The 24,037-nt window shown below is 38.0% G+C and overlaps 1 protein-coding gene and 1 long non-coding RNA gene across 4 annotated transcripts in view; one reads left to right on the plus strand and one right to left on the minus strand.

Moving 5' to 3' along the window:
• Nucleotides 1–24,037, plus strand: part of UMAD1 (UBAP1-MVB12-associated (UMA) domain containing 1) — a 221,073-nt gene that overhangs the window by 123,674 nt on the left and 73,362 nt on the right. The window contains exon 3 of the mRNA XM_045494913.1: nucleotides 20,737–20,810. Within this exon, the coding sequence (XP_045350869.1) occupies nucleotides 20,737–20,810 (74 nt within the window). The remainder of the gene's footprint in view (nucleotides 1–20,736; nucleotides 20,811–24,037) is intronic.
• Nucleotides 1–24,037, minus strand: part of LOC123606479 — a 62,187-nt gene that overhangs the window by 20,078 nt on the left and 18,072 nt on the right. The window lies entirely within an intron of this gene.

Genomic DNA, 24,037 nt, shown 5'->3' on the forward strand with positions numbered 1-24,037 from the left:
GAGAGAGAGAGAGAGAGAGAGAGAGAAAGTAAATATAGGAAAATTTAACAATTGGTTAATATAGGTGAAGGGGAATAATATAGGATGCTTATTGTACTATTCTTTCAAATTTTCTATAGATTTAACATTTTTTTAAATAAAAATTTGAGAGAAAACATATTCTTTGCTGAAATTATTTGCTGTGAATTAGGGGCAGCTTCATTACCTACTTATGTTCTTGGTTTTTGTTTTGCTGTTTCTAAATTTGAAGACATCTTAGAAACTTTGCCCCCAGATTAAAAAAAATAAGTGATGGTAACAATTCATAATTGTTGAGGGTTTCTTCTCTGCCCCATGTTGGGCTCAGCATTTTATGTGGATGATCTCATTTAAGCCTCTTATCAACCTATTATTGTCTTCATCATTTTTCAGATGTAGCCACTCAGACACAGCAAGGTTAAGTAACTTGCCTCAAATCACAGAGCTAACATGTGGTAGAAATGCTACTTGCTGCCAGATCTGCTGTCATTATACTTGACCTGGTCTTTATTTTGGCCTGAAGTCTTCTGAAGTGAGAGATATTATCATTTGGCTAAAACTCTTGTAACAATTTCCTAATCTGGATAATATGATGATCTGAAGTCTTCATGAAAGAATACAAGTGGATGTACACAGGAAAACTGTCAAGTTTCTTGACATGTTAATAATTTGCAAAGCTCTGTGAAAAAGAACTGTTTTGTGTACCTATCGCAGTCAAGCCCTTTTTACCCCTTTTCTGAGTTTGCTTCCTATGTATAAAATTACCAGCCTGCAAAGAGGCATTAATTGGCTCTTTTTCAGTATATTTCTTGTACCTTTCCCTCTCTATTGACTCTTTTCCATCAGAATTTAAGCAAGTTCTCCCTTTATTCCACACAGCCTCTGGCCATCACCATCTCTTCTCCAAGCCAAGCTTTCGTAATAAATGACTCTTATAAAGATACCATAGGGCTCTTTTCCTGTTTTGTACCAGCTCCTCTGATCTTCCGCAACCCCATCTTATGCCCCCAACTGCCGGTTTCCTTTGGGCAATTTTTCTATGCTGTTCTTTTATTCACGCAACTGAGACTCTGTTTCATGTACAGTTTTGTAGCCTCATTTTCTTCTTACTTTTAATATTGGGGAAATTTTTTCATGTCATTAATTTTGAGACCCTTTTTATTGATGAATAGCATACATACAGAAATGTACACGTTTTAATTTCAATGATTTCTCATACAATGTCATTAGCCTCTAGATTATGAAATAGAAATTACAGAATCCTAGAATCTCCCCCCAAAGCCCCCTTCAGCTACTTTATCCAGCCCCCCAAAGCTACCCTGACTTCTTAAAGCGGAGATTGTTTTTGTGTATGAAATGCATATTAAATACACTCATATCTGTGTACTTTTTGTGTCTTGCTCTTCCACTAAAAAATATTATGTTTGTGAGATTCACTCACATTATATGTGGGTGTAGTTGATTATTTTCATTGTTATATATTATTCTGTTGTGTGAACATATATTAATATGTCTTTAAACATAATGGCTATATATTATCCCATTGTACAGATATACCATAATTCATTTATTAATTCTCCTATTATTTTTGCCAGGTTTTTACTATTGCAAACATCTTTGTATAAATACTTAAACTAATGCCTGACCACTCCTTAGAATATGTTCTAGAAATGCATTTACAGACTAAAAGGATATAAACTCTTTAAAAATTCTTAATACACATTGCCATGTTGCTTTCTGGAAAGATAATACCAGTTGACTTTTCTGTTGACACAGTACCCGACACCTAGGTATTCAGTAAAATTTCATTGACGTGAACCAAATGTACTAAAGTCTTCTATATCCTAGGATCCATTTCTGAATTTTCTGTGTCACTGATCTGTCTTCTTTCTAGTTCATTAGTTTTTTAATCAATTTAGATTTTTGAAAGTGTAATAGTGTATAGGGCACAAATTCTTTTTCTGAATCTCTTAAAAAAATTATCTGATTGTTCTTGTGTTTTAAATTTTTGCAAGTACAGTCTTAAAATATATACACTGCCAACTTCAGGCAGAAAAAATGAGGATTTCATTGGAATTACCTTACTGGTATTTCTAAAATTTATGTAATAGGAATTGACATATTTCTATGTATATAATCCTATCCAGGGATGATTCTCCATTTATTCAAGTATTTTTATTAAGCACTCCTTAGTAAAGTTTTATAAGTTTTTCACAAGGGACCTAGCTTTCAAAATTTTTTTATTTCCACACATATTTTGTGGCTCTTGGGAATTGGATAATTTCTTTATATTTGATAACTAGTTATTGGAAATCTACAGAGTTTTATATATTTATTTTGTATTTATTCTCCTTATTGAGCTTTTATTAATGCTAACAGTTTTTGGTTTCAGTTTGCTACCATTTATGCTTTGGGGTTTGTGACTATTTAGTTTCTAAATTCAGAAAGAGAGAAATTGATATCTGGGATAAAGATAGAGGAAAACAGTAACCTGGAAAACTGTTTTAAAAATAGAATTGTAGAATTCTGATCATTTGTAAACTCCATTTTTTCATGCATTGCAGTGCTGTCTCAGCCAAATCCAAACCATTTTCTCTAGCCTTATATTTTGAATTAAGAAGCAAGTCACAGAGTTAAACATAAAATTAATGAAATGTTTAAATGTGAAAATAGTCTATCACATTAGGTAAATCACTCCTACAAAGAAAACCACGTCACTTACCATTTGTGTTGCTCTAAATGTACTTTTTTCCATTCTCTCATTTTTTAAACTTCTCTTTTCGTACTTGTTGTCTATTTTGCTTCTCTGTTTCTTTTTAGGAATACAGTAATTTGGGAAGAAATTTTTTAAATACTAATGGAAAACAAACTTCAGAGTAAATAAGGGAAAAAATGAAAATCTTTCAGTTTTGTTCTCTAAATTTTCCCCCTACATTCTCCTATATCTTTCTGTTCTTCTGGATATTTCCCATAATTCTCTGTCTCCTTATATACCATTTATTTATTTGAAAGCTTTACACATATGCACATGTGAGATATACATGTTTGTGTCACATTTTTTGTATCACCTTCTCAGAGGTAAGAAAATATGTCTAGGTCATATATATACATGTTGCTGCATATATAATAAAAATAATTTTTTCTTAGTTTTAATAGTTTACTTCTGATTTTTTAAACATTTAAATTTGTTGCCTTATGACTTTTATTCATTTTTAATTGTAGGGTTTTTTTATTGCTTAATCTTAAGAATAGTTTTAAATACCTAGAAAGTTGAAGCATAAATGTAATCAGAAAATAATACTTTAATCCTGGTTAATCCACATTATTGACCTTCTGTGCCTACATCAGCAACAATAGCAGAATGTCTGGTACATAATCTCTTGTGTGGACACCCATATCCACTGGCCAAGTCTGATCTAGAAATGAGATCCTCTTTTGGGATGATGGTTTTGCTGATTTTTAGGAAAATAACAACTAGGATCTCATTTAATCCTCATAAGAGACAGGATGGTTGCACTGTCTTATCTAATTTGTAAAGTGAAACTAGGTCAGATCAACTACAGATAGTTGTAACTTGCCCTATGTGGTCTGTAAGCCAAGGCTGGTGTTAGTAAAATATATATGTACTTTGTCAAAATAAAAAGAATTCACTATCTCTATAATGGCAGTAGAATTAGAGTATGAGAACATAAGAATCCTATCTTTTGTAGAATAGAAATTATATTTTTAAAAAGGCAGAGGCTGTAGGGAGTGTTTCTGTGGATGTTTGTTACGCTGGGAGGAGAGAACTAGAATGAGCAACGAGGCCACCTTGTTCCCGATCTCGCTTGTAAAGTGGGTTCATGAGCAAGGATGGAGGGCAGCAGTCAAGATTAGCTCAAAGGTTGCTTCCGAGTCTTAGCTCCCAATGAACTATTGGAAACTGTAGAGGTAAAGTGATGTGCTTTCATTAGAGAGATGTAAAACTGGTTCCAAATCCTTAAGAGAAAATAGAAATGAAACATAAGAGCCAGAAATGATTACACCACCAGCGTAGTTAAAAACCAACAACAAAACTGCTTCAACAGGCACCTTGTTCCACGTGGTATTTGGTTTGTTTTTGCACAGTTGTTTTTTTTTTTTTTTTTTTTTTTTTTTTAATTTTTATAAACTTGTTTATTTTGGAGAGAAAGGGAGAGGGAAAGAGCATGCATGCAAGCAAGGGAGGGGCAGGGAGGGAGGGAGATAGATTTGAAGCAGGCTCTGTGCAGAACCCCATGCGGGGCTCAAACTCAGGAACTGTGAGAGCGTGACCTGAGCCAAAGTTGGATGCTTAACTGACTGAGCCACCCAGGCACCCCTTGCACAATGTTATAAAAGTACATGGTGCGTGTACTTCTGGTTAAGTGAAATAAAACCAGAAATAGACACTGTGCTCAGTCTACTCTAATTCAATACATTCACAAAAAGGAGGCAAAATGAAGAGGAAAATGAAGACAATACATGGATACAGTTTGCACATGACAGTATGCCATTCTGAAGGCGGATATTATTCATGGAGAGAATTCAGAGTAAACGGTTTCCTTTTATAATTATGTTAGAAAGAACATGGGCCTTAAACCCAGACAGAGTTTAATTTGAATACCGACTCTACCACTTAGGCATTTTGTGATGCTGGGAACTTTAAATCTCTTTTTCAGTATTTTCTTTACCTGTTAAATAAGCAAAAGTATTCCTTCTTAATGTTGTGAAGAGATTATCCCCTTTCATGAAGTTGTCACAATTTCCTTAGAAAGTAGGGAAAAAAATGCTTAAAATCTCTTGAAGATGAGTGCTGTATAAGAAAATAAACAAGACTAGTCTGGTTACAGGTTATTGTATAATCTGATTCTATTGTTGAGTTAGTTTCTGCCTCTCCTTAGAAAGAGGTTGCTCAATGGTCTGACCTATGTTAGAGTTTTTGTTGTCTATGAAACATACCTGAGTGGTTGTGCATACTACTTTTCTGTGGAGTCATTTACGAGTGAAAATGGTAAAAAGGTGGAAAGAGTAAAGGATTACTTCTGTTTGAGTTGGTGAGTTAATGGGTTAATGGAGCCATTGAGATCCTTATCTCCACCTCCACCTATATTTCTGTCTGGTATCTATCTTTGTATCATATCTATGTATTCTAACCATCCTAATTACTCTTCTCATTTATTTTCTGTTTATTTTGAAATAATTTTTGAACTGACAGAAAAGTTGCAAAAAACAAAGAGCTTTTTGTTTTACCATTTGAGAGTAAATTAGTAAGATGACCTGTCATTACTTCCAAAAAGTTTAGTATGTAGTTGCTAAAAGCAGACCTATCTCCTACATCAGTCATCAAAATCAGGAAATTAACATCGAAGCCATAGACCACCGTTTAAGTTTTGTTCAAATGATGTACTTCATAGCAAAAGGATCCTGTTCACACTCATATGTTGCACTGCATTGTCCTGTCCCTTTAGTCTCCTTCAGTCTGGATCGGTTCTTCAGTCTCTCCTTGACTTTTCAATCCCTAGATACTTTTGAAGATTGCAAACTATTTATTTTACTAAACATTCTTTGGTTTGGGTTTATCTGATCCATCCTCAAAATTGGATTTAGGTGATGCATTTCTGTTAGGAATATCACGGAAGCATTTGTTCTTCTCACTGCATCCTATAAGGGAGTGCACAATTCCTATTTGTTACATTCCATGATCACTTACTTAGTTATGTCTACCAGATTTCTCTATTGTAAAATTACTCATTCTCTCTTTATGATCTGTATGTGGGGAGTGGTGCTTTCAGACTGTGTAATATCCTGTTTCTTATCAACCTCCCACCCACTAGTTTTAGCATCTATCTAGGCTTCTTGGCTGAATTAATTATTACTGTGACAGTTGCCAAATGGTGATCTTCTAATTCCTTCATTCCTTCTGCATTCATCAGTTGGCATTCCACTGCAAGGAATAGCTTCCTTCACTTCTTTTTTTATTAATTCTTTTATTTATATGAGCATGGGTGCATGGATTTTGAAAATTATTTTCTGATTTATGGATATATTTTCTCATTTATTTATTTTGAGAGAGAAAGGGGGGGGGTGGGGAGGGACAAAGAAAGAGGAAGCGAGAGTATGCCAAGCAGGCTCTGTGCTGTCAGCATAGAGCCCAATGTGGGGCTCCATCTCATGACATGGGAGATCATGACCTGAGCTGAAACCAAGAGTCAAATGCTTAAACGACTGAGCCACCCAGGCAACCCTGGATATTTTTAATGGATTATAGTCTTTTGTTATCATTACTTATTTTGATGCTTAAAATGTCCCAGACTTGGCCAGTGGGAGCCCCTTCAAATTGTCCTCCTCATTGTTTGAGCCCTTTATGGCAGAGATGTTCTAGATCCATCTTCACCCTGCTTGGACTCCAGCAGTCTCAACCACACCATTGATGCCACAGTCTCCCCCACATCCTCCTCTCCTCACCTGGGCTCTGAAATCCTGCCACTGCCTACCTGCTGGGACTCGATTCTTCAGGGAGGGAGAGAAGGAGCAAGAGTGATCTGGATGGATGGATGGACAGATGGATAGACACATAGGCTGACTGACTTTCAAAAAAGTGTTCTTCCCATAAAAATTGGGAAGTAAAAGACTATCTCACCAATCTTACAGGGAAACAGATATTTGGATAATCAGAAATGATGGATATGCCCCACATAATTTACTTATTTTAATTTTGGAATGTGTCTTAGTCCATTTGAACTGCTATAACAAAATATCAGAGACTAGGTAGTTTATAAACAATGGAAATTAATTTTTCACAATACAGAAGGCTGGAGAGTCCAAGGCACCGGCATGGTTGCTTTCTGGTGAGGGCTCTCCTCATGGTTCAGAGCAGGTATCTGCTCCCCATGTCCTCACCAGGTAAGAGGGGCTAGGGAGCTCTGTGGGGTCTCTTATATAAGGCACTAATCCTATTTATGAAACCTCTATCATCATGACTTATGTACCTCCCAAAGGCCCCACCTCCTAATACCATCATCTTTGGGGGGTTAGGATTGCAACATAAATTTTGAGAGGACACTTTGAGACCATAGTAGAATGATTCTGTTGTCTACTCATGTTTGAAAATGGGTCCACTTACTATTTTGAGAACTCAGGGCCTAAACCAACCTAAATTCTCCAGCTCTTTTAATCCCACTTCTGTTATATGGTCTCCCAGTCTGAGAAACGTCTTCCTAAGTCCACTATTTGGTATAATTTTAGAGTCAGGCTTAACAAGAAACCATATTCTTTATGCTTTTCCTACCAGCGTCTTCTGTTCTATGATGGTCTATAGATCATCTGGCCCTATACAGAGAAGTAAGTATATAGTAGTTTCCTCCTCAGGAAGCCTTGTTGGGAGAGCTGGGTTGGGTTTTGTTTGTTTGTTTGTTTGTTTGTTTGTTTGTTTTTTGCTTTTTTTCTTTGATTGTTAGGCTCTCCCTGTTGCCTTGTTCTCACTGGGGCTGATGTGCCTTCCGGTAAGATGAGGAGAGAGAATCTTGATAGCAACAGGTAGGAGGTTTGCTTTATTAAGTGTGGAGGTGGGTGAGGTAGGGAAGTTCAGAAGACAAGGAATCAGATTGAGACAGGTTGATTGGAATGAGGCAGCTACTCTGAGACGACTTTGCATAACAGAGCTGGTTGGTTAATATGTTTGTCTTTCTGTCCTAGTCTTTTAAGCCTTAAAAAAAAAAAGGAGCTGCTTGAGATTGGAACTTTTTTTTAATGTGTTGCAATTAGGCACATGTCCAAGTGAATCCTAGTTTCACTAAGCCTGCCCGTAGAAGACTACTGAATTTATTTGAAATCACTGAGTCATGAAGGTATAAATATATAGTGAGGGTTTACTAAACAAACCCTGATTTCAAGAATGTCAAATTTATGAAACTGAGCAATACTGTGGAATTAGGAAGTAATAAATTAGAAATATAAGTTTAAAGCACATAAACCATCTTCAATTTTCCTAACTTTAAGATGGCAAATAGTTGTACTGTTTAACCAGTCATGAAATGAGCGAATCCTTCTTTACAAACTGAAAGAATTGTAGATTCTTGTGAACATTACAACTATTTTTAGAGACATTTTGTATCACAAATATATTAGTATATATTCTAATGTGGTACTATGTTTTTTTAAAGAAGATATTGTAAAATTTGTTAAATACACACCAGTGAACTTACAAATACAGCACTGAATACCATAAGATAAATAAAAATATTTTATCGGAAGTCCTTTGGAATCCCAGCTACCATTCCTATTTCATGCCATTATCTTAAACTCACTGTAACTACATAGAACCCAGTAAAAATCTCTTCTCTGATTTCAAAGTCACTATTGACTCTTTGTCCTTTTGGTTCTACCCTTAACAAACTGCTCAGAAGTGTTTCCAAGTATTTTACAGCTGGTCTACCTCTTGCTTCCTTGTTACAGAAATCTTGTCCAAACTTGACATCAGAGCTGTGCTTATTGATCTCTCCTTAAGCCTTTTGTTCAACCTCTTTCACCCAGTCCTAAGCGCTATGAATAAATTTATTTCCTTTGACCAATCATGGTGCATCCTCTTCAGCTTCCTTTACAACGTCCTTTTGACAATGCCACGTTGGCAGTAATGCATCAGTCAGAAAATAGCTATTTCCTAAGGGCCTACCATGTGCATTCTTGGTACCGGTCACCATACTAAATGCTGGGAGTATTGTGACAAATAAAATAAACACATCACTGCCTTGGTGGAACTGTCAGTCTAGTGGGAACAACAGCTAATTAAACAAGTGAGTGTGTACAGTTAAATGATTGCAAATGTGTGAGGTGCTTTGGAGAGGAACAAGAACATACGGGAGTGTGGAAAGGGGGCATGGGTTAGGGAGGTGGAAGCTGAGATGTGAAGACTGAATAAATATTAGCTGATTGAGGTGTGGGTTGAGAAACATTTCAGGCAAGGAATGGTCTTTGCCCTTTTCATCATCACTTTTCACCCTATAATGAAGCAAATTCTCTTACTGTTATCCATACCACTCATGGTCATGAATGCTTCTTCCTTCTTAATAGGCTTTTCCTTTTCACCTTTCTGGTTTTGTGCTATTAGCCTGTTTTGGAGCTCCTGAGGTCCTAGTCTCAGGCTTTTAAAGTCTCATTTGCCCATTGCCTCCTCCCCTGTTACTCTCTTTTTTCCTTCCATTAACTCCGTTAATCTCATAGGTGGGATTTCTGTGGGAAAGCACAAGCCAGCAGTGAGCACCTTAGAAGTGATTTGTTAAAAAAAAAAATTTTTTTTAATAATTTAAAGGGGCGCCTGGGTGGCTCAGTCGGTTAAGCATCCGACTTCAGCTCAGGTCACGATCTCGCAGTCCGTGAGTTCGAACCCCGCGTCGGGCTCTGGGCTGATGGCTCAGAGCCTGGAGCCTGCTTCCGATTCTGTGTCTCCCTCTCTCTCTGCCCCTCCCCTGTTCATGCTCTGTCTCTCTCTGTCTCAAAAATAAGTAAACGTTAAAAAAAAATTAAAAAAAAAAAAAAAAGAAGTGATTTATTGACATTGAACCCCTTCCCCTGAACACCTGGATTTCATTGTCTACAACCTCCCCTCCTCATCCTAGTGACATCAGAGCTTAAGGTGATGGAAAAATGTCTGTTCCCTAAAGGAAGTTTCGGGCTTTTTGTTTTGTTTTGTTTTTGCTTTAGAGCATTAAAGGGTATGCACATTAACTGTGAGGTTGTATAATCTATAATTGTGTTCTATCTGTATATCTGGTAATTTATATTTTAGGTTTCTTGATTCAAGTTACTCAAAAGTTTCTATTTTTATAACCCAGCAGTTGAGATGTTTAAGTACAGCATATTGGTATTCCCCATCACTAACACTGTGTTGTTTACTGTGAGGACAGATAAGCTTGCAGGTACATGTCGACAGAAACAACTTTGTTGTACTAGTGCAGAGAGGCCAAAATGTGCTCTCCTGACACTGGTTCTTAGTTTTTACTGCAGTGCATTGGAATTGGACAGCTACTCAAACTGTTGCTTACAGCCAGGCCCTTTATTGAGCCATAACCAATTCTGTGGCAGAGAGACAGAAAACACAACTTCCTTCACTTGATTTTCCTTTTTTCTTTAAATGTGTGAATTTATTAAAATAACAAGAGGGGCGCCTGGGTGGCGCAGTCAGTTAGGCGTCCGACTTCAGCCAGGTCACGATCTCGCGGTCCGTGAGTTCGAGCCCCGCGTCGGGCTCTGGGCTGATGGCTCAGAGCCTGGAGCCTGCTTCCGATTCTGTGTCTCCCTCTCTCTCTGCCCCTCCCCCGTTCATGCTCTGTCTCTCTCTGTCCCAAAAATAAATAAACGTTGAAAAAAAAAAATTAAAATGACAAGAATATGGAATAAAGATTAATATATATGAGAACACTTATTAAAATGAAACTAGAATAAATTATAAAATAGAGTATTAACCGGTAGTAGACATATCTTTAACTTCTATCACTTTATTGTTCTAAGAGGATAATCTATCTTATTTTTAAAATGTTTTATATTTAGGGGCACGTGGGTGGCTCAGTCAGTGAAGCGTCTCGATTTCGGCTCAGGTCATGATATCATTGTTTGTGGGATCGAGGGCTGTGTTGGACTGTGCGCTGGGCTGGACTCTGTGCTGAGCTCAGCGTGGAGCCTGCTTGGGATTCTCTCTCTGCCCCTTTCCTGCTCGCAGGGGCGCTCTCTCTCTCTCTCTCTCTCTCTCAAAATAAACATTTTTTTAAGTGCCTTATATGTGTGGTAAAATACACATAATTTTACCATCTTAACCATTTTTAAACATACAGTTCAGTAAAGTACATTCAGAGTGTTGTTACTCTTTCTTTGCAAAACTCATACTCTCGTGCCTATTAAAACATCTTTCCATTCGTCCCTCCTTCCCGCCCTAGCAACCACCATTCTACTTTCTGCCTCTATGAATTTGACTATTCTAGGCACCTCATATAAATGGAATCATACAGTATTTGTCTTTTTATGACTGATTTATTTCACTTAGCATAATGTCTTGAAGGTTCATTCATGTTGCAGCATGTGTCAGAATTTCCTTCCTTCTGAGGCTCGATAATGTTCCATTGTGTGCATGTATCATATTTTGTTTATCCATTCATCTGTTGATGGATGCTTGGGCTACATCCACCTTTTGGCTCCAGTGAATGCTGCTGTTCTCAGCATGAGTGTACAGATACTTCTTCAAGACCCTGCTTTCAGTTCTTTTGAGAACTTACCTTATTGAGCCCCAACCTTAACACAGAGACACGTACTCTCTACATATTTAAACAATGTGGGAAGGAAGGAGAGGAGGAGGGAGGGGACAGTCATTCCAAAAATTAGGCAGATGGTAATCTGTCAGCCATCTAAGGTTATCTAAGTCTGTTTCAGTGTTTCTCCAAGTGTTATTCATGAACTACCTGCATTAGAATCTCCTGGAACGCTTGCTAAAACTTTTGACTCTTAAGTAAGTGTTTCACCAGAGTTCACAAGTCTGAATGTCTTGTGAGACTCAGGAATTTGCACCCCTGGTGATCCTTACACACACTGAAATGTGAGACGTACTGCCCCACTGGGAGGGAGACGTCTCAGAATTTACCTGTGTTAATGCACGTCAAGGCTCTGCTCTCTGCTTGACTGTGGGGCACATTCATCTCCGGCTATCCCATGATGCACTTTCTTTTCCACTCTGTTTATATATTTAAATAAATAAATGCACTTTCCTTTCCACTATATATATATATATATATATATATATATATATATATACTATATAAGTTTTATAAATATAGCAAAAGGATGGCCAGGCCTGAGCTGGCAACCCTAAACTTTGATCTGGGCCCTTTTTCATTCAAGGCCCTTCTTCCTCAGGATGCTAAGTGGCGATTCACTGTGGCTGTCCGCCTGCTTCAGTAAGGGGCCAGTAAACAGGTTAGGACTTCCTCAGGCCTTGTGGTGTCTAGGTTTACCTGTGTTCTTAAAGGGATGACTTCTTTTTTTTTCTTATGTGAATATTTTAAAGACAACACAGTATATTGTGATCCTCAGGATAGTGATTTCACACATTTATGTTGTATAACCAAATGACAAGTGTGACATCTTCCATAAAACCAACCAGGTTCTTCTGCATTTTGAAATCAAACTCTTGGTCTTTATCCAGTTACCACATCATGCCACCTCATCGTATCTGCCATGTGTAGCTTTGCTTCTAATTGTGATCTGTGATTTGCAAGTGATTCTTTTAATACCAGCTTTTCTTCAAATAATGTTGATGTATTTTCAGAAATATTGTCTTCAGACTTTTGTGTAAGTGATATAAGACCATGTTTGACTTCCATTAAAAGTAATGATACTGATGGATATATACATATACACACACACATATATATATACATATATATATGTGTGTGTGTGCATATGTATGTATATGTGTGTGTGTGTGTGTATATATATATATATATATATATATATATATATAGAAATATAATGAAAGGCACGGTCACTGTAGTGGGGGCAAAGTCCTATTAATGAAATTTGGTTTTGTTACAGCTGGCCACCTTTTTCCCAGGGTGCTCCATAAAACTTTCTATTCCTTAACAACTGGGGACTCCCATAATTTTTAGTTTTTGGCTTGTTTCTACAGCCAGTTTTTGTGATTTGCATTTGCTGGAGTTGTAATCCCTTCCAGAATGTAAATGCTGTGAGCCTGGGGACAGGACTGCACTAGTTCACATGGTGGCCAGCATGATATATGTACACAGCACGTGTTTAACAAATATTTCTTGATTGAATGAAACTTGAAGCTGATTAGATTTCATATACCGCTCTTATTGTTTCTGCTAGAAAGTTTCTTTGCAGTTTTCTATTAGACTAAAACCCTTCTATCAGTCTGAGAACTCCATTTCAAGAGATTGAAAAGCTTACCAATCTAATATCTCTGATTGGGCCAATTGATGCTACGTTTGAAATATACATTGGATCTCATGGGATCACTTATTTTTCTATGTTGAAAACGGACTGTAGAGAACCCCAGACACCCACCAGTAATTTCACAAATTTATTCTGTTGGTTGGTAAGGAGACTGAACACTCTGACTGTGAGTGACATGATGTCAATACGTCTCCTACCTAGGGTGCATTATTAGTGATAGATCAATGCCATCATTTTACCTACAACAGGCATCGCATTTGAGTCTGTGTCTCAGGATACCAGATAACCTAGTAGAGTGAGCCTACCCTTTTCTATTTACAAATTTTGGCCTCAGGCCATACACACTGAAAATCCTTTTTGTGTCAGTCCTGTTTGTTTTCACAGAGCCTATAGAACCTGTTGTCAGTGGAAGGCTCAGAGCAGCCCTTTGTAGAGCTTTCTTTCAACAACATTTTGCCATCCAGAGTCAGGAATGGTCAGCCGAACTTACTCTTGTAGTATATAAGTATATTCACATTGAGGAAAGAGAGTAATAAAAATCCTTTGAAGGCAGATTTGTACAGCATAATGCAATACTGTACAAAATTAATTGGGGGTGGGGTGGGGTGGGGCTTTTGCATCTCTAGTCTTCCAGTCCAAAAGTAAGAATACGTGGGTTTAACTGTTGAACATAGTGTTACAGCTTAATTGATGTTTCTGGTTGCTTTGAGATCTTCCAGAAAAATTATTACCCATAGCTACAACATAACAAGACTCAGACCTAAAGATATCTGTGAAATCCCAGGAAAAGTTAATTAAGAGCAGGCCAGTAGGACTGATCAGTGGGTCCGACCTCAGATTTGCTGATATTTTTACTTCCCTGAGTAAATGTAATCCAGTACTCAGTGTGACCCTAAGTTCTTAAAGTAGTAAGCAAGATTTTAGCTGTGTGATTTTAATGGCAGCCAGAAGATTAAAATCTAACATGATGCCTAAAAGTAGTATACAAATATATATTAAGATCCACACTAATGTTGTGAAAAGTAGACTGTTCTGTTGAACCCTTAATTTTTTTTCATATTTTAACAAGCATTCGGGGGTGCCTGGGTGGCTGAGTCAGTTAAGCATCTGACTTCAGCCCCGTCATGATCTCACAGTTGGTGGGTTCGAGCCCTGCTTAGGGTCCTGTGCTGACAGCTCTGAGCCTGAAGCCTGCTTTGGATTCTGTGTCTCCCTGTCCCTCCCTTGCTCATGCTCTGTCTCTCTCTCCAAAATAAATAAACATTTTTTAAAAATTTAAGTATTTTAACAAGCATTTAGAATTCATTCTTTTTATCAGCCATTACTGTGTGTGTAGAACTGTCTTTCTTATCTGTTCCCCTCACCACACCCTCCACAGTCAAATAAACAGATGTTTATTGACTTCTGTTATCAGAATGATGCCACTGTATCAGTTGTATCCTGTCCTTAGTGAATTTGGGGCATAATAATTTTGGTAAGATGTTCTTGGTGTCCTCTTAATTTGCTCTTCTTTAATTCCTAGTCAGCTTGAACCCTTTGCCATTTTGGTTTGCTAACTTCGTTCTTCCCTCTGTGGCTTAGCCGATTGCTCTTCTTGATTCTTATTCCCCCCCCCCCCCCTCCTTGGGGTTAGAACAGTTGTCATCAGAATCTTGACCTAACAGCAGTGGGCTCCTGGGCAGGGCATGTCTTGAGCAATTAGTACTTGTGCTTTCTTCCATTCTTCATTATAGTGGAAAACAAGGAGCAAAAGGATAGTATTGGAAAACATGGAAGGGAAAACTAATCCAAACTGGAGGAGACTCCAGTGTGAAGTGTATTAGGCAGAGTTGGAGAACTCAAGTTTTGATAAGTAATGGGAGGCAGCATGAGATTATGTAATGATCTGGCATTGTCAGCAGACTTGGATTCCAACACTGGGCCTGCCATTCTTACGTGGATATAATAAAGCCTACCTCACAACACTGCCAAGAGCACTAAATGAGATTACACATGAGGCTTCTCCTATCCTCTCTCCTCTGGGGCGGGTAACGACAACAGCTATGTGACAAGGGCAGAAGCACAGAGGACTATGCTTAAGACGAAACCTTTATCTTCCCCAACTCTACTCCCCGCCCCGGCTTCTTTGCAGTTAGCATTTAACATGTTCTCTCGTTTTCATCTTTGTAGCAGCCTTATTATGTATCATTCCCATTTTTCTGATGAGGAAATTGAGGCTCTGAGAAGTTAAGTACCTTGCACAAGGTCATGGATTTGGTAAAGGATTAGGGCCGAGTTCTGTCAGATTCCAAAGCCATTCCCTTGACACACCGGGCTGCCTCCTATAATGAGTGTGTGACTGAAGAATGAAAAGGAGCTAATGGAGTGGCCATTCCACTGTTCTTTCCACTACTTCACTTGGTGAATGACTAATAAGCAAACACTCCCAGAGGGTATTTGCATTTTAAAAGAGGAGCTCATTAACCCTAATGAATCTCTAATTGGCGGAATATGTGGGGGAGATATTTCTGATCACTGGGGCTTTCTCCTGTGTCTTCAAGGTGCCTGGCTCTCCTGTTCTCCTCTATGGATTATCAACTCTTCTGGAATCAGAAGTATGTAGTAGAATGCAGACACATCCTGCTAGTCCGCCCCAAATGCCATTGGATAAACTGACAAGGGGGTTGTGAAAAGATAGCGAAAAGAAAATAAGTGTAGGTTAGCACTGTGGAAAATGACTCTTTGAAAGCTGAATAACAAGTTTGGCAATTTTGAGTCTACTGAAGAGTCAGGTAAGAATGATATATTCCCTAACCAATTTTAACTTTAGAAATGTTCTATCAGCATTTCCCATGGTGTGTTCATAGACCCCTGTGAAATGTTTAATAGGTATCAGTGAATACAATGCTCCATAGTCAAATACATTGTGAAAAAAAGTTGTAAAGTTCTTTACTGAAGAATTTCTCACAGGCTTTAATATGTTAAAGTGCATTGGAAATCAACTGGAAGGGAACGCATTCTGCAGATTTTTCTCATACTTTTGACCATAGAAATATTTCTTCCATGTGAACCCCTCGAAACTAGTGTTTTGTAGACTGCATTCTCAGATAAGCAGTTCTAGATAATTCTTTTCTGGTTAAAAGAAAGAAAATAGTTTTCTGTATTCACAGCTTTTCATATTTAGGTAGGCTCCAGCCCTGTCCTCATCAGCCCATTCCCAGTCCTGTTAGACCCTAGGGTCTTCCAGCAGGTACACCTCTCTTCTTCAGATAAGATCTAACCAATTGAGGGGGGCAAACCCCAACAAGTAGAGACCAAATTCTCACTTTTATTGCCTACTGAGCTGATGTTAAAGATCTGTCAAGGACCAGATAGGTTTCTGAACCCCAAAATTAGCTTGAGCCCATCCAGTTGCAGGAAATGCTGGGCTGGAGCAGGTTTCCCCAGGTGGGAGGAGGTCCCTGTGGAAGGTCAGAGCAGACAGAACCACATGCTGCCTGGAGTCCTCTCATTCTCAACAGAAGGGGAAGAGGAATGGGCAGAATCACATGCACAAGGTCCCCAAATTACCAAGCGATGGATGGGATGGTGGAGGGAGGCCTGGGGTTAATGTTACTAGATTTTCTTCCACATTCAAGGAGGCCTAAGAGTAAGGATACTCCCCCACCCCCTCTCCTGCCAAAACAAGTGTCCTCTGGGTAACCCAAACAGGAATTGGGATTCCCCTTCTGTCACTGGGGATTTCTCTCCTTTTATCCTTCTCTTTATACCTAGTGCTCACTCTTGACCACCATTTCTCCTCTCCTTTGACCCAATTCACCCAGTAGAATAGGATCATGCTGATACCCTAATGACCATCCCCTGTCTCCTCCCATAACTAAAACCTAATTCAGCCTTTTATCCTAGAAAAGGTAGAATACATACAGTCTCTAAAATAGGGATCTGGAAGGACACCTGGCTGACTCAGTTGGTAGAGCCTGCAACTCTTGAGCTCAGGGTCATGAGTTCGAGCCCCATGTTGGGCATTGAGATTATTTAATAAAAAAATAAATAAAAATAATAAGCCCCCAGAGATTAGGAAACTACAGCTTGAAACTTGTTTTTGTAAATAAAATTTTATTGGAACATAGCCACATTTGTTACTTTATATATTGTCTCTGACAGTTCTCAGCCACAAGGGTAGAGTTGAGAATTTTGTGACAGAAACAGTAGGGCCCACAAAGTCTAAAATGTTTGCTGTCTAGGACTTTAAGTGGAAAAACTTGCCAATATCTAATCTAAAATATGAATGATTTTCACTTCAGCCCTTTGAGTTCCAAAAGGGCTTCCTTAGTGTGTATATTTAGGCTTTATTATTTATTCTAAATAACAACTACATTTTAAACCAAGAAAATTGCATGGTTGTAGTATAAGAGGGATTTTGCCTTTTGTGAAAGTGTTTCCAGCCTTAGAAACTTCTGGAAAAACATCAGGGGGACTGTGTTTGCTTTGAAGGATGGGAAGGAAGGAGAGAGGCATCATCAATGGAAAGGGAAGAGAACAGATAATCTATGGGGCTTATGGAAGAAGAAAAGAGTAGAGAGAAGTGTTTAGGGGCCCAGCGGGTTGGACCAGCACAAAATCCTGTGTTCAAAGCTCCCTTTCACATCCTTGGGCTCTTCTCTAACTCAGATTTGATTCCTCCCACCTTGGCCCACATTCATTAGAACCTTCCACCAGACCACAGAAACCCTAGAGGTGTCAGAAGGATTCTAGGTCCCACTGTGACTGCCTTCTACTTGGGAGACTTTGGGCAAGTCACTGAGTGCCTCTGCCCCTCAGGGTTCATTCACCCTAAACTGGGGAGACAGAGGGTGGATGGGGAGGATGTCTTACCTCACCATAGTGAGAATCAAATGTGGTGCTGTAAAAAAACAAAACAAAACAAAAAAAACTTGGAAATTTAAAGTTCTGTGAACATGTTGGTTGTTTGTTCTTTCTAAACAGCTGACTCACAAATGAAAACTTGTAATCTATCCAGTGTATAAATTAGAGTTAACTGACAATTTGAAAACTAAAGTACCTTATATCCCATTTGTCACATGCATCTTTATTTATTGTTGAAGTATCTAACTTTCATGTAGGTTATAAAAAATTAGAGAAAATAACTGAATTTTTCTCATGATAAAATAATTCTTCAATGAGAAGAAAAAAACCTTCAAAAATCATATTTCATCGTGACCTGTTCTTTTCCATTTGTTTGTGTAGTTTTCATTCTGTGCCTTTGTTTATAGAGAATAATCTTGCAGATGGCATTTTTCCTTGTAATCAGTTATTGTCCTATCTGAGTCATCGCCAGACATGGCATTTCAGTAAATAGTGATTCCACAATCGCTTCCAGGCAGATGTGTTGTGTGATGTCAGGAACACTGACTGATAACCTTTCTGGTTATTCAAGCAGTAGGGAGAAATGGAGAAAGCTTTGTGCAGATACCCAGCTTGAAGTCAGAAAATGGCAAAGGAAGTACAGACTTTGTGTCAAATGATTTTAGCCAAAAAGTGTTTGTGTGGCTATGGGATAGAGCAGTAATCATTTTAAAAGGGAAAAACTCTTGCGTAAATGACCTTTAATATTGGACGATGCATATAATAAGCATCAGGCATGTGAGTTATTAAACATACTTTGACCTCAATGTGCAGACCTTTGCATTACCTTTGCTGCTTCACGCCGCTAGCCAAGGAAATGAAACTCCCCATGCATTGGTTTTGCCACCTGTAAACTGGAGGTTGATTATCTTGTCCCTAACTTTCAGAGAGAAGATAGATTTCTGGAAAAAAAAGCTCTTCGAGATAAATGGTCAGTTTAAACAATCACTTGAAAAATCAATCAAAATGGTTTGACATGCTAGGCCACAAAAGTAGGTTGATGTAATTGGTCACTTAATAGCTATTATCTTTATTATCCAATAGATAACAACCCAAAAGTTCCTAATGCTTTGGTTTCAGTAGTATTTTTTATTTATAAATCGTTGTTTTTAAAATCTAGTAAGTTATACCACAATTATAGATCCCTAGAAGCAATACACTGTAGTGGTATTTAATACAGTTGTCTTTGAGGTGAGCATGTGACTCCCAATTTTGGCTCTAGTCGTGATCTCACAGTTGAGGAGATCAAGCCCCACATCAGGCTCTGTGCTGACAGGGTGGAGCCTGCTTGGGATTCTCTCTCTCCCTCTCTGTCTGCCTCCCCAGCTCTGCTCACGTGCTTGGGATCTGTCTCTCAAAATACATAAACTTTTAAAAAAATGTTTAAAAAAATACAGTTGCCTTTTAAGTTTCACAAATATGTGTAGAAGGACCTTAACTGTATGCTCAAATATAGCTTTTATCACATGCCACCTAATATTTTATCTCAGTTTTATGGACTAGAAACTATAAGGAGAAGTTCACTAATTTATTCAGCTAGTATTTATTGAATACCTATTATGTGCTAGGTCTTGCCCAATGATAATGTTGCACATAGCTGAGAGTGGAGCTTATAAACTGGAATATGCATCGATATGCTTGCATTTTAAACATTTGGTGGGGAGGACAGTTAATCTTAAGTAAATAAAATACCAATTTAATGCTTCACGATGTTAGAATTTGACAGGCTAATTCTTTAAAATTTCAGTGAGGCTCTTCCCTGATTATCGCCATTGGTATGCTAAACTTTTGTGTTTCATTAAAAAAAAACAAAAAAAAAAACTTAAGCTCAGCCAGGACTTGCATACTTTGTTATCTCCAATCAAGACTTGTGACCTTCCTTATTAACAAATTCTTAACCTTTAATGTTGGCCACATCATCATCTATGAATCTTACAATCTTCCTTGTTGTGGGCATTCCTGAGCTGGCTTAATTTTACAGGAAGAGCAGTTTACGAATTACTAAACCAACCTCTCACTTTGCATTAAATAAGTAGGCTAATTGTTTCTTTCCCTACCATGTTTAATCACAGATCATTAGATATAGTTAATATATTAAAGTAAGTCATTAATTAAATTATGCTTATACTTAACCTATGTTTGTGTCTGTCCTATGTCCTTGGAGCCAGCCTATTACCAACTTCATTTTGTAATATAAGCCACCCAGGCATCAGCCTTAGGAATCAAAGTATTAACTGAAGGCTAATTTATGAATTTGTTCATTGTTCTTTCCTTCTGTGAAGATTGTGTGACATTTGGTTAATTATTACATGCAAATATCCATATCTACTTGGAGGCAAATCTACAGACACACAAGTAAACACTTATAAATAGTTAACCTTATTAAAAAAAAAATAATATGGAGGACAGTTCCTATTATAGACACTTTTAATTTGAAAGTAACTTGCCTTATTTTCCTTAAGTCATAAACTCTCCTCACTTATTTGAAATATGACTTGATTTACAAAATACGAATTCACTTGATTTTTCCAGAGTAAACCTATATCAAAGCAGGATACATCTCTGGATCTCTGGTTTACATTGTTTATATATATATATGTGTGTGTGTGTGTGTGTGTGTATGTGTGTATATGTGTGTATATGTATATATATACATATACACACATATATATATATACGGATGGATGATTTCTGAAACCTCTATAAAATTACTGTGCTTAAAAATTAAGTTACTTTGAAACAAAGGAAACAGTGGTTGCTTCCATAGTGTGAAACATATGGCAACAAAAGATATTTTAAATAAATTGAAGACACTTGGCCTCAATGGTATGGTAAAGGTGTTTTGTTTTTTTTTCTTTTTTTCTTTTCACTTCATAGGAGATACGGCACATGAACAAAGAATGGCAGCAAGAGGTAAAACTTCAGAAGAAGAAGGCAACCAACCTTTGGAGGTAAGTGAAACTCAGTAAGCCCTTTTGGGGCAAAACTCAACAAGTCACTATGATTATATATTCCTCTGAGGATAAATAGTAACTTCTACTCTTGCTACATAGGTGCCAAGTACAAAGAAGACAGGTGATTTCACCAGTGCTAAGCTTTTCCTAGTGCTGGATATGGAATCTTTCAGTTGAAAAAAGAGGAAGAGAGCACTTAAGTTAGAACATTTGAACTATTTTTGAGTGATTATTTTCTAATACGTTCGAATGAATAGGTAATACCTGAACCTATACAGGTTTGCAAATAACCTATTTAGAACTGTATTACATTACCATTTCCAGCATCAAAGTATATTCCTTGACAGTGTTCAGTAAAAAGACTAGGGTATTGGTTCTTTTCCACATGAGAAAATTATTTTTTCCTTGTGGGTACTTCAAAATGTAATTCAGATCCTTTTCATATACTGTGTAGAAACATCCTAACATTCTTTAATCACTAACATAATCATTTTTAAGATTTAGGGGGAATGTTAATTATTCGGGTAGAAGATATACCCATGAATTTTGGAACTTTCTACATGGTGACATACCCCTACTTAATTCTTCCTGTGGTACAGGAGGGTGTTGCTGCCTACAGCTGGAGGGAGGTCGGGGACCTGGCCTGTTTGGTTCATCACCGTAGTCCCAAAGCCTAGCACAGGATAGGTAGTCAAAAAGATTTGTTAAATGAATGCATGAATAAAATCTTGATCAGTCAACATGAATCTTACCCAGTCTCGTGGTTTTAACTTACGTGAAGACGGATGACTCCCCAAGTAAATCTCCATGAGACCTCTCCCATGAGCTCCAGACTATATCCAACTGCCTATGTACCATTTCACTTACAAGTTTCTAGACAGTTCAGGCTTTACGTGACCAAAGAAGAAATACTGATTCCTGATGTAGGTTCAAGCCCCGCATCAAGCTCTGTGGTGACAGCTCAGAACCTGGAGCCTACTTTGGATTCTCTCTCTCTCCCTCTCTCTCTGCCCCTCCCCAGCTCCTGCTCTCTGTCTCTCAAAAAATAAATAAACGTTAAAAAACATTACAATCAAAGCCCCTAATGTACCCCTGCCTCTCTCTTCCTCACGCTCCACATGCAGCCCATCAGTAAGCCTGGTCATCTCTCCCTCTACCTGTGGAATCTGACTCCTTCTCAGCACTGACACCGTTAGAACTCAGGTGTGAGCCACCACTCTCACCAGGACTCTCCTTAAGTCCATTCTCCACACAGCAGATGGAAATATGAATGAGATCACATCACTCTTTGGCTTAAAACCTGCTGTCTGCCCACTGTAACTAGAACACATGCTGTATATTATGGCGGGCTACCAGGAGCAACACGTGCTCTGTCATCCCCATTCTCTCCACACCCCCAAACACCAACCCCACCTACCAGCTGCTGTTCTGTCTCCTGGTCATGTTAAGCTCCTTCCCACCTCAGCCTCTGCAATTTGCTATCCCTTTGTTAAGGTCATTCAGGTCTTAGTTCCAGTGTCATTTTTCAGGACTACCTCAGCTAAAGTATCTTTTTCCCTCCATCACTGTCACATAGCCCCATCTTATTTCCTGCACAAACTTTATTAATTCTCAGATTATTCATTTATTAACTGTCTGCCTCCTCTGACTAGAATGAAAACAGACTCTGTGGGCCTAGAATAGTGTCTGGTACATGGAAGGTGCTCAGTAAATACCTGTTAATTGTAATCTAGATTTCCTGTAATGTCATCATCTGCCTGCCAAGTTAAAGGCCTAAAAATGTCACCTTGACTCACTGTCTCCAACATTCTTATCAAGTCTATCAATTCTTACTGATTCTACCTCACAAATACCCTTCCAAGTCTGGTTCCTCACTCTTCAGCTAGGCCTTTGTCTGTTCACTAGACTGTTATTAGATGAGCAGTGTCTTTTCCAAATCCCTTTCTGAAAAAAACAGCAGGTTTTATTACTTCAGGCCCCCCAAATGCCTTGAAACCTGCTAAATAAAGCTGAAGAACAAAACGCTGTTCATACGGCACCTCCTTTGTGAACTCTCCCTACATTCCCAGCCAGAGATGGCCTCAATGTCCTTGTACTGCTTGTGCTGTCTTTTATGACTTCACTATCATGCCAGTTCCTGGACGATGGAGCCTATACCTTTAGTTAACCAGCTTTAAAGCTTCGGCCACTAACCTGGTGTCAAACACATGTGGTGTGACAGAGAAGCCCTGTCATTGATTCTGGGGTGGATAAATGAACAAATCAGTTAACAAAGGGAAAAAAGACAGCAAATGCTGTCTTGTGAGTCTCTTCATTAAATCCTGTTTTTCTCCTTACACTATAAACACATGGGCTATATATTTTTTTCATCACTGTAAAGTTTTCTTATTTCTTATAAGTTACCCATAAAAATCTATTAATTTACACTATTGACACTCTTACTACATTAGCAAGGAAAAGTATGATTTCAGTTAAAAAAAAAAAAAAAAAAAAGGCCCCTGGGTGGCTCACTCAGTTGAGTGTGCAACTTTGGCGCGAGTCATGATCTCATGTTTGAGTTCAAGCCCTATGTCAGACTGTGCTGACAGCTCAGAGCCTGGAGCCTGCTTCAGATTCTGTGTCTCCCTCTCTCTCTGCCCCTCCCTGCTCATGCTGTCTCTCTCTCTCAAAAATAAATAAGCATTAAAAAAAAAAAGATATACGTCTGATTAAGAAATTGTTACTATTGTACCTTCACAGGAAGGATTCTCATTATTTTAGTTTTTGGTTTTTAATGGCTATATAAGAAATGTTGAAATATTATTTATAATGAGAATGGTAAATTAGTATGGGTTCCATAATGTCTAAAAATAAGACTTATAGTTGCCAAAATAGAACTCCCTTTCCTAAGGACCTTTTGGAGAGGGTGGCTTTTAGTATATCAAAATAGGTTTTCTGGTGAGTTCAGATAAACATTGAGATTGCCTGCTATTCTCAAGGAATTGTTGGGCCTGGGGTGGAGAGACTATAAAGATAAATACAACTATGACTCTCAGCTATAGAAGCAGAAATTCTCAATCTATTCATGGAAAATTAGAAAACCCCAACAATTACTATAATATAAAATGGAATAAATACATTTCATAAATTCCGTAACTACAAAGGTAAGTGAGATTTCAGTGAAGGAAGAAATATTAGGGAGGCCTAATGCACTAGATGAGCACTGAACCATGAACTAATTTTTC

The sequence above is a fragment of the Leopardus geoffroyi genome, chromosome A2, assembly GCF_018350155.1.
Source record: "Leopardus geoffroyi isolate Oge1 chromosome A2, O.geoffroyi_Oge1_pat1.0, whole genome shotgun sequence".
NCBI lineage: Eukaryota > Metazoa > Chordata > Mammalia > Carnivora > Felidae > Leopardus > Leopardus geoffroyi.